Below are 11,187 nucleotides of genomic sequence, written 5' to 3' on the forward strand. Positions count from 1 at the left end.
GGCAAATCCATCTGGGAGGAGAGGGGTCCTGGCGTGCTCCCCGCTCCCCTCGAGCCACACAAAAGGCCCCTTCCTGGCATACACGCCTGTGTCAATCATTAGCTAGAAATCTAGAGCTGGGTAAATATGTTTTTGGCTTTGATGACAGACTTGGAGCATTACATAATAAGGTCGGACCACTTGGTATCGTGGGGTGCTATATATTCCTGCTCCTACCTGCAGTCTTCCTCTCCTGCACAGAGAGCTAGCAGGCTGCACTGGAGCGGTACCTCTGTCTGCCATGAAGACAACAGCGGTTTTCGTGAGCGCAGCTCTAGCCCTTTGCTGCTGCTGCTTAGGTGAGTATTTCCTGGGATATTGCAGAGACCGGTCTAGCTGAATCAGAGCTGAACTTTCATTTCAGTAGAAGTGTTTGGGTCTTGTAACATGGAGGAGAGCCTTATTCCATGAAGAAATGCTCTTCCTGAGAGAGTGTAGCAAAAAATTAGACTTCAAGACTGAGGTTTCAGCAAACCTCATGCAGCTGACTGTTTTCATCTTCTTGCTTTGTAGGAGCAAATTGCTGAAGGAGCAGTCCCAGTGCAGGGCAGGAGCTTGCACATGGGAGTACTGCGTATAAGGGCAAAGTAAAACTGTTAGAAATGGCATCATTATCCATGTGAGCAATATAAATGCAAACTTTAACCTCCAGGGTTGCTCTGTAAGTGTACTGTGCTGTTCCTGGTAACTGAGAAGGATGTGTTTGGAGATGGACAGTGCCAGTGGTCGACTGGCACTTAAACACGCATGTCCAAACTTCTGAAAGTCAAATATAAAGTCTCTTAGAAGAGGTTAAAATCCAAAAGTACCAAATTGAAAGTACCTGTATTGCTTCCCTGTAACATCTTAGGGATGGATTAATATATGTGCTCTCCCCTGTTTTATCTCCCCTTGAAAGCGCAATGAAACTTTATTTAGTAACTTGTCATAGGATGTATGAAAAGTATGAAAATTTACTGGCATAATGTAAAACTCCATATTTTCCTAAACCAAATAAACTAGTCAACAACAGTCACTGAATTTAAGTTTCATGAAAAGATTTACATAATCTTCTCTGCATATCAATAATTTGATTTTTTTTTTTTCTTTTCTGTCTCCATTTTTTTTTTCAGGTATTGCTTTTGGAATTGAGGTGAGCTACAGATCTATTTATTCAGTTCTGTTCCAGGTTTCTGGTAAAGTAGAAACAGTATGTAATTACCTGATGAGCAAGTGGATTAAATCTAATGAAAGCTTGGCTGTTCAAATAATATTTGCCAGTGCACAATTGAATGATACTGCCAATTTCACACGAAAGTAAAAAAGCTCCCACTTTTTTGTGATATTTTCAGTTCATTAAATAAAATGAAGAAAGCGAGAAGTAATTATACAATCCTATCATGTTAACTCTTAGACATAATTCAGTTACTCCAAGCCAAAGCCAGTAGGTTACCTCCTCATGAGGAATATTGTCTTAAGATGATATCAAAGACTGTGATTCTGATAATTTTTTCTATACAGTAAGACCTGCAGAACTGTGTTCCTTGCATAGGTTTTCTATACCTATATCATACAGAGGAAAACAGCAGGGTCTGTGCGATGGATTTGTCTGCAGGTTTTTCCCACACAGTTATGAGACCCCTGGAACTCACCAGAGACGATTTGAAACAATCAGATTTTGAGCTGAGGGGCTCTGGCGTGCAGCTAGGCTCCCAATTACCCACTGCCAACTACCAACTTACCAACTTACCAACTGCCAACTGCTCCCAATTACCAACTGCCTTCATTAGGCACCGTCTCACCCACAGCAATCCTTCCATGCCTCCCCTGGACCCTGGCAGGAAAGCATAATCAGAAACTTCTGTAGAGAAGATTCACTCCTCCTGACTGCCCGAGCAGATTCAAAGCAATAGCTCTAACGTACCTCCCGACGGGAGCTGCAGGCACTGCGGCGGTGGTGGTGGGAGGCTGCATGCGGGTTTCTTTCCATGAGGGAGCGAACATTGGGGCTGATTCTGTGCTGCTTTCGCAGGTTGATTGCAGCCAATATTACAGCAGCATCAGCAAGGATGAGACGGGCATGGTAGCTTGCCCGAGGAACTTGGAGCCAGTCTGCGGCACCGACGGCACCACGTACAGCAACGAGTGTGGGATCTGCCGCCACAACAAGTGAGTATTGCTGGAAACCAAGCAGAAGCCGCAGGGCAAGGGGCTCAAGGTAAGGGTGGCAGCTTCATCCCCCAAAGATGGACTGGGCAGAGGAGCATGTGAGTTAGCAGCTGGGTGCCGACAACACCAGCTGTGTGCCAACAGCACCAGCGTCGAGGCAATGCAGCTCTCTGCGATCCTTGACACACGTCGTCTTTCTTTTAGGGAACACAGGGCCAGCGTGGAGAAGGCACATGATGGAGAATGTGAGCCAAAATCTATTACGGTAAGACAAAGTCCATGGAAGACTTCAGCTGGCTGTGAAAGGGGACAATTCAAACACCACACAAGAGGAAGACAGAATGTGCACAGCTGGTCTGCACAGCTCAAAGGGAATTAAAATCTGATGATAACCAGAGCTGAGAGGGTTTTTATGGGCTATCTGGTTCTGTGTCTCTGTGCTCTTCTAGTTCAGACTTCTAGCCTCTGTAATTGGGAATAATATGAAAATGTGTTGGCTGAAGGTTGGATCTCACTGCCTGGATAGCTCCAGCAGGATCTTATGAAGGACCTCACAAAATCCCAATCACAGTCCTTTTTCCTATGCCATTTTTTTTCAACAGGAGAGAATTCCCACGGAACTGACTCTGGCTTCCACTTTTGATAGTGGAATTAGTTTGATGATGGATTTATCCCTAAAGGTTGGGGGAGAGTAAGCAGACTACGTAGGAATGTTATATCTTTATATTGAAAATGTGGGGTTTTTTCTCTATTCCTGCTATTTTTACAGATCGATTGCAGTAGGTACCAAAGAACTGTAATAGATGGTCACGTCATGGTAGCATGCCCAAGGATACTGAAACCAGTCTGTGGCTCAGACAGCTTCACTTATGACAACGAATGTGGGATCTGTGCCTATAACGCGTAAGTCTTGTGCATAAAACGTCCTACTGGATAATTAGCAATAGTTAAGGATCTCAGAAGCACTTCTGTAAAACACTAGTCTGTCTTAAGGCAGGTGTCTCTGTAGGTCTTTTTGGAGCTGGCTGCTTGTAATTCTTCAGCCAGCCTGAGTTTTCTTTCCCATTTTCTGTCTGTATTTGTGAGGGGAATCACAAAAGAACCAGAGGACAACCCAGAGCAGAGCCATGAACAGATCAACCTAATTACTCCTAACTTAATTACCATGTGATACAGAAATATCGTGCGTTTGCTGCTACCATCTGCGGGGTGCATTCAGACAGGTCAAGCAGTTGTAGTGTCCCATAAGGCAGGTGGGACCTGGCTTTCTTGTCCCAGTGCCTAGAATGTAATGGGAAAAGTTATTCTCAAGGTTTCCTAACCAAAGCAATTTCTTTCTTTCAGAGAACATCACGCCAACATTAGCAAATTTTATGATGGAGAATGCAAGCAGGAGATGGGCACTGTAAGTGCAATGGAAGTCAAAAGTCCATCGCTCAGGGCTGTTAATAGAATCCTGAGAAGCCCACAGATTTCCTAGGAAACTGCAAGGGGGCCATATGACAAGGCTTACGAGGATCCCAGTCCATGCTTTGCTTTTCTGCACAGTGAGGGTGGATTTTGAATCCTCCCTGTTCCAAAGAGGGTCACCCCATGCATACCACACCAAACCGGCGAGGGAGAAAGGAGATGGGTATGAAATGAGAAGCTGCAGTGAGTCAGTGCGGCAGAACTCGCTTCCTTACGTACTAAGCTGGCTTTTGTGCCCAGGGGAAGCAGGGGCCCAAGATTTCACTTGCCAACATGCTGTGTAGGTTGGCAGTTTTCTCTCTGGAGATCACAAGTGTTTCTACCTTTGCAACAGGGATTCAAAACTCCCATGCTGGTTGCTTTCACAGACATAGTGAGACTCATAAAAACACTAAGCATACATATTTATGGAGTATAGTTTATTGTATATTTGTACGAGGCCGACAGTCTGGTGCTGCAGGGAGAGAAGCTTCTATATTTCAGCACCAGAATTCTGGGATGTAGAAAGTTCACTCTCCAACTGATAGATAAGCATTTTTTTCCCTCTATCCTTTCAAACCCTGTGCTTAACTACAGGGAATCTGAAGTAGTAAGTAATCAGAGCTGGAGAAGTGGGGAGAAAACCAACACAAATCAAAACAATATTAGTCAGATTTCCAGCTGGTGAAAAATGTTTCCCACTAAATTCAAGACCAGTGTTTTGATGAAAATGGGCCAAAAATTTTGTATGTGTTCTTCTGCCTGAAGGATCCCTTCTCCAAGATAGTCCTTTTTCTTGACTCCTAGAGAACTAGGATAATACTCAGAAAGATCATTTCTGATTGAAGATTTAACTTCAGTGTATCGAGGCTTTGTCCTGTTGCAGAAACAATGGAGGCTGGGATACAGAATGAAAAGGTTTTGCATCAAGTCTTCTCATATAGCAAGGGCTCCCCCAGAGCTAATTTTCGTTATTTTGACAGGTTGATTGCAGTAAGTACCCAACAACAACCAGTAAAGATGGCAAAGTATTAGTATCCTGTCCAAGGAACCTGCGTCCAGTTTGCGGCACAGATGGCATTACATATGATAATGAATGTGGAATCTGTGCCCACAACGGGTAAGTGCCATACGTAGAGTACTCCTTCTAAGTAGCCAGCAATGCTTTGCAGTCCTGAGAACCATCCTTCTGCATTTCTGCTTATGCCTATTTCTTGAAGTCTCTTAGAAACTGGACTGGCTTTGGATTTACCTTGAGTTCCCCCCGATATCTTCTTTGTGCTCATGAGGGGAAACCTTGAAGAATCAGATGGCAGCTCCTTGGATTAGTCTGTGGGCTGGGCAGTGACTGAGCAGAGGAAGGGATAATTCAGAATATTGCTTTAAATTTCATGTTATGAGAAGATGTGATGAGCTTGTTAATGATTGAAGTAATGTAGTTATTCTAATACACTCTTACAAGAGTCTGAAGCCGTGGTTTGCACATGACTGTGACTGAGAGGTTAAGCATTTAGTTCAACTTCATTGTTTCCTTCTTCCAGAGAACACAGGACCCATGTTGGCAAAAAGCATAATGGAAAATGCAGACAGGAGACTTCTGAGGTAAGTATTCAATATGAGGCATATTTCTCCTTTTAGCTGTATCAACTGAAAGGTTCCCTGAGGCTACATCTACTCTGAAAGTGAGCTGGCCTAAAGCCTGGGTTTCTCCACAAGTCTATTAAGTCTTTTGTCAGCCCCTTGTGTTGAGGATGCCTACAAATCCCACCTGTCCTGAGGCAGGCGTCCTCTGGGCCCTCCTTGCCCACAGCCCTGGCAGATGGGCTGCATGGGAGCTAGGCACAGAGCTGTCATTGCCAATTCATACCTACACCAACCTTTGGGATGGGGGTATATTCTGGTATATGGAGCACACCTGAAGTTTTGATCTGAGCGTATCAGCCAGGAAGCTGGTGTCTAGGACATGCCAACACGTAAATGTGGAAGTCGGTCAGTTTGGGCTTAGGTCTTCCTTTGAGGATGCTCTTCAAATGCATTTTCAGCAAAGTCCAAATTCCTTCACTGTTTTGGTGTTTTGTTTGTATCTAGACTGCAGAATGAAAAAAATGTTTTTCTCTTTTTTTGCTTTTCTGGCATATCTTGCATTTGGGATTGACTGAGCTAGTTACCCTAGAGATTTGGCATCTCACAAACTAGGCAGTGCTGTGCAGTTCCCTCTGTGCATGAGAGGATTCATGCACAACTGACTCAGCCTGGTTTTGAGAGAACTGAGTTGTAGCACTGGTGTTGTTTCAGCATCCCAGCGTAAAAGACATGGCAGGAGGTTATGTTGGGGTTTTTCTCAGAGAACAAGGACTTCCCCAGGTTTGACACTCCTGCTTTTTGTAGATCGATTGCAGTCAATACCCATCAAGAATGATTAAGAGTGGTAAAGCCCAGATGCGCTGTCCAAGGATCCTGCTCCCAGTCTGCGGCACAGACGGATTTACTTATGACAATGAATGTGGTATCTGTGCCCATAATCTGTAAGTACTGTAGATAGGACTCTCTTTTGGAGTGACTAGCCATGGTAGTGCTCCAGATGGCTTTTCTTTTAATACCAACATATCCATATGTCTCTTTCTGTTTCTCTTTCAACTTCCTGAAGCCCCTGTCACCTTGATTTTGTTCCCTGATGCTCTGTTTGTGCTCCTTGGGGGAGCTGTGGAAGAACCAACTCTCAATCTGAGCACACTGAGGGCTATGGTATTTGGGCAGAGGAAAGAGTACAGTGAGGAGACCTGATGGGTCTGTTACCACTTAAGATTAATGACTGGGAGAAGCTGGTTCATTAGGCAATCAGATGCCTCCTTTATCATATATATTGGCTGTGAGTTTGGTTTGCTTTCTGTGGCACCTGGGTGTCACAGGGCTTAGCTGGTGACCTTGCTAACACCAACCTCTCCCTTTCAGAGAACAGGGGACTCACGTTAAGAAAAGCCATGAGGGAAGATGCAAGGAGGAAAGTACTCCTGTAAGTGTAACTAGCTATAAAATAAATGCCATCTCCTACTCTCTCTCTAGGAAGACCCTGGCTGGGCTCAGTGCACCCGCTGTACTCCAGAATGTGTGGAGGGGTGATGCACAGGGCTCGTGCTGGTGCTGCAGTTCTCCCTAGCTGCTCACAGTGGCCGCTGCCAACATGCTGTACATGAGGGCAAGAAAGAATGGGAACAGGCCGGGACTTCAGAAACAAAATGTCCCAGTACTGCAGATCTCTGAACAGAAATCATCAGAGGCAGCCCAAGAACCATGCAACCCATTTTAGCAGGAGAGGAAGACAGAAGGCTGTGTTAGATGTCCGTGTATTCATTCAGTGCTAGGATTTCCATTGCACTAGACAGGCAGGTTAAAAAATCCTCATGCTCTGGTCAGCCAGGAAAAATCTGTTCTCAGGTATGCATACAGAAATAGCTTTATTATCCTGCACAGTAACAATATGTGCTGATAATATCTCAGTGCATTTATTCTGCTTATGCAGAGCAACTCTAAAGCACTAAAAATAATTTCATGCATCCTGAGGGACTGCAATATATTTTCTATAGTAAAGACACATTGTTAAAATGCTGTCTTTGCTTTAATTTGCTCTTGGCCCACGTGAGAAATATGGGTAATAAGAGACACTGAATTGGGGAAAATATGCAAAATGACAGTGAAGTGCCAGTGATGCTTAGCTAGGGTAGGCTGCCTTCCAACAGGTGTTTGTCTATTTACCCTTAAATATTTAAACTGTTAGATTTTATATATTGTAAGTATTTTTGCAACAGGAGCTGGTGAAACAGTTCTTGCTGCTGTTTTGAAAAAGCTGAAACAAAATCTCAGATTTAGTTAACTAAATCTGGACTTAATGTCAAACACTTTAAATCAGATTTCTTGGGTTAAGTGCTTGTTTTAAAACTTGTATATGTACTACTCTAGGAAAATAATCTTTTTGGCCAGCTGTTCCTTTCTTCCCTCTCTTAGCAGACAATATCAAACCCAACTACAATTACTTAATTCATTTCTAATGGAAGACTAAACTTAAAAAAACTCTGATTTTCCTCTGGCAGAAGCCTTTAAAATCTGGAGAATCAGAGTGGACGGACTGCAGACGAGGCACTCTTCCATCTCCCAGCAGCTGACTCAGCATTGTTATTTTATCTCCCCAGGTTGACTGCAGCACATACCTGAGCGATACCAAAACTGGCGAAGCCGCCGCAGCCTGCCCCTTCATCCTACGCGAGATCTGTGGGACAGACGGTGTCACCTACAGCAATGACTGTGTGCTGTGCGCCCATAACATGTAAGCCCTGGAGGTCACTCCCTGAGAGATCAACAGAGTTGCTTGTGGAGCGTTTTTAACTCTGCTTTCTCTTCCAGTGAATTTGGAACCGATGTTGCTAAGAAGCATGATGGAAGGTGCGTAGAGGAAGTTCCCCAAGTAAGTGAAACCTAAAGAAAAATAAGAGCTTGAGCTGGTGCTGATTGCATAACTTGAATAAATGCTGGTTGGTTTTTTGCTAGTGTAGCCTCCACGGGGGGTCACAGCCTGTGCTGTCCTTCCTTTTGCGGGTGAATATCACCCCCCCAGCAGCAGGAACATTGTGCGCTTCCTGCACGCAGTCAGGAAAAGAAAGAGGAGAGGACAGGCGAGGAATGAGTTATGAGACAGGTAGCGTAAACGATTTAAGGCTTTACAAGAAGAAATCCCTTTCCCACAGCAGTCTATCATCGCTGCTGCAGGAACTTAGCAGTCTGTTTTGGCAATACGGGAAGGGGGTGCAGAGGATCCAGGGTATCCAGTGCCTTCTGGACGCTTGCATTTTACAAAAGTATGTTCTGCAAAGATTAGAAAATTGCCTGTGTTTTGAATGCTGATAGCTAATGTACCAGGGCATTCAAACCCCTGTCTGGTTTTTTTGTAAATGCAATGTAATCTAATGTATACCAACAATGAATCTTGTAAAAATACCAGATTAACTATATTTGGCCAGCTCTAAACTATTGACGCTCACTGGGGAATAGAAGAACAAAGGCAGCTCATTAGCATGTGTTTGAAAGAGTCAACATCCCGAGTCAGATCTTTCATTTCTGTACAAACAAACTATGAAATGTCATTCCTTTGTTTCTCAAGTACGCTCTGTGCTCAGAGCGGGTGAGATACATAAATCAGGGAGGAAGAGCTCACACTGGAGAAACTTGGAGTGCTAAAACACAAGGCCAGTTCTTCAACCGGTGTAAATCAGCTTCAACTGCTGTCAGTCCTGCTGGCAGATTTCAACACTAGGAGCCGTCCCCTTGCAACAAAAGGCCTGTCAGCACATCTCCCCTCCATTCTTGTGGGCTATGAAAAACTCCTTGGTCACAGTCAGGGCTCTCGTAGGAAGTGCATAACTCACGCCATTTTGGCTTGCAGATTATTTTTGAGCTGCTTTTTGTAATATCCCGGTAGGTTCAGCGAGGTATAGGCGCATCATGGTAAATACAAAGCTGAATGAGTGATGTCTACCTTCAAGCCTTAATTCAGTCTTCTCCAGCACAAGGCTATGAAAGGAAATTGCTAGTTTTCCATGAAGAATGAGTCAATATATAACCATAATTCATCCTATGGCAGATCCTATAAGGCAGAGGCATAACAGGGAGGGTCGTGTCTGGGTGCCCTTGCACAGAGCAGAGCTGTGCCGGAGCTTTCGCCGTCTTTGTTCCCCAGCTTGACTGCAGCCAGCATGCAACTTCCACGCTGAAGGACGGCAGACAGCTGGTGGCCTGCACGATGATCTACGATCCCGTCTGCGGTACTGATGGTGTCACTTACGCCAGCGAGTGTACACTGTGTGCCCACAACCTGTAAGTACTTGTCCTTCTCCCTGGGGGATTCGCAGTGGTGGTGGTTGGATCCGTCTTTGAGTGCCAACTATAATGTGCAAGAGCTCTCTCTGAAACCCGGTGCTGGATGGGTCCTGTCTGTCTACCCCCATTTTCCTGGTTGGTGTGTGACATGGGCATTCGACTCCAGAGCCCCACAAAGGGGGAGTGTTATTCCAAAAGCCACGTGCCTGGTCCATAAGGGCACTTTCTTGCTAGTGCTGTGCAGGCAATGCTAAGCTAATTCATCTGAAAATCTCCTGTGCACTACGTGGGAGTGAAGTTATGTCCTTGCACTGCGGCTGTAATGGGGAAGGTTGTGGCTAACGACAGTCATCTTCCTCCAGGAACCATCGGACCAACGTTGGCAAAAGAAAGAACGGACGCTGTGAAGAGGATATTACAAAAGTGAGTGGGAAAGGATGCGAACAAAGAGTGAGGTCCAGTGTCTGTTACGCTCGTGGGGGACTGTCCTCTGCTCTGGGTTGCAAACTGCGGGAGTGCTGGTGTGCACACCTGAGGAGATCCATTGGGAATTTCATGCTGGTTATAAAACAGACAACATCTATCCCATTGCTCTGTAACTGTGCAGGAAAAGATGTGACAGTGAGCAGAAACAGTACGAGATCATATCTGCCACCAGGAGGAAACTGAGTTGGTTATTATGATGTTACAGACAGTTTCATTTCTCAGTGAGGTGTCATTCCTTATGCTGGGGGGACCATGGGTTGCTCTCAGACAGAGAGACTCACCTCTATCTTCCGTGTGCAGGAGTATTGCAAGGACTTCCAAGAATCCTCTATGTGCACCATGGAATATTTGCCCCACTGCGGCTCTGATGGCAAAACATACAGCAACAGATGTGTCTTCTGCAATGCCTACTTGTACGTACAAGAGCAAACCCCTTCCTTTCATGATCAATTCCTGTACCTACTATGAATGCAGGGCTGTGTTTTTGGCTAACTGCTTATGGGCATATACTGGACATTTCTTGTGCACCATGACTTGTGCAAAGAGATGGTTTTTTTGCATTTTAAGGGAAAATGTGAAGGGCCCATTTCTGTGGTCTGTACGTGGCCTCCTGTTTGTTAACTTCAAAGGTATTTTACTTATTTTCACCAGCACATAATCTGTCCCACAAGCTCGTCAGGGCATGTGGAAAGTACTTCACCAAACCAACTGGATTGTATTAAATATGCGAAACCTTTCATCTTTCCTTCAGTGATAATAATGAAAGGGAGTATTTGGGCTTTTGTGACTGTTCTTTATCTCCAGTCAACACTAAGCCAACACTTGGGCCGGTGAAGTGAGGAACAGGGCTTCAGCACTGAATATGCTCTGTGTCTAATCCTTCTCTCTCCTTTTCTCACCAGGAGAAGCAATAGGACTCTCAACTTCATGAGTATGACTGAATGCTAAGTCTGTGCTGGAGTCCAGCCCAGGAAGACAAGCTTCCTTGCATATGACTTCCCATGGGCTGATCTTCCCCAGCAACTTTCCTTCAGTTTGTCTCATTTCCTTAGCTCCTGAAACACTTGTTCAATAAATTCACTTGGCAACGTTTCTCTGTCTTAATGCCACGTCTCACCCCTTTTGCCCCTTCTCCTCCCTGATACAGTTCTTGTAGTGGTGCATATGTGTTTTTCTATTGATGTTCTGCTCTACCAA

The 11,187-nt window shown here is 44.8% G+C and overlaps 1 protein-coding gene across 1 annotated transcript; it reads left to right on the plus strand.

The window, feature by feature from the left end:
• The first annotated feature begins 203 nt into the window (after positions 1-203).
• On the plus strand, positions 204-10,938 carry LOC104076501 (ovoinhibitor-like). The gene is made up of 16 exons (XM_009577391.1): positions 204-338; positions 1,152-1,171; positions 2,051-2,187; positions 2,392-2,452; positions 2,957-3,090; positions 3,532-3,592; positions 4,620-4,756; positions 5,178-5,238; positions 6,025-6,161; positions 6,589-6,649; positions 7,824-7,957; positions 8,035-8,095; positions 9,365-9,501; positions 9,867-9,927; positions 10,291-10,403; positions 10,893-10,938. Exons 1-16 carry the CDS (start codon positions 281-283, stop codon positions 10,936-10,938), a joined length of 1,419 nt encoding a protein of 472 aa, XP_009575686.1. The 5' UTR covers positions 204-280.
• Positions 10,939-11,187: the final 249 nt, after the last annotated feature.

This window comes from Fulmarus glacialis, unplaced genomic scaffold (assembly GCF_000690835.1).
Source record: "Fulmarus glacialis isolate BGI_N327 unplaced genomic scaffold, ASM69083v1 scaffold7925, whole genome shotgun sequence".
Classification (NCBI taxonomy): domain Eukaryota; kingdom Metazoa; phylum Chordata; class Aves; order Procellariiformes; family Procellariidae; genus Fulmarus; species Fulmarus glacialis.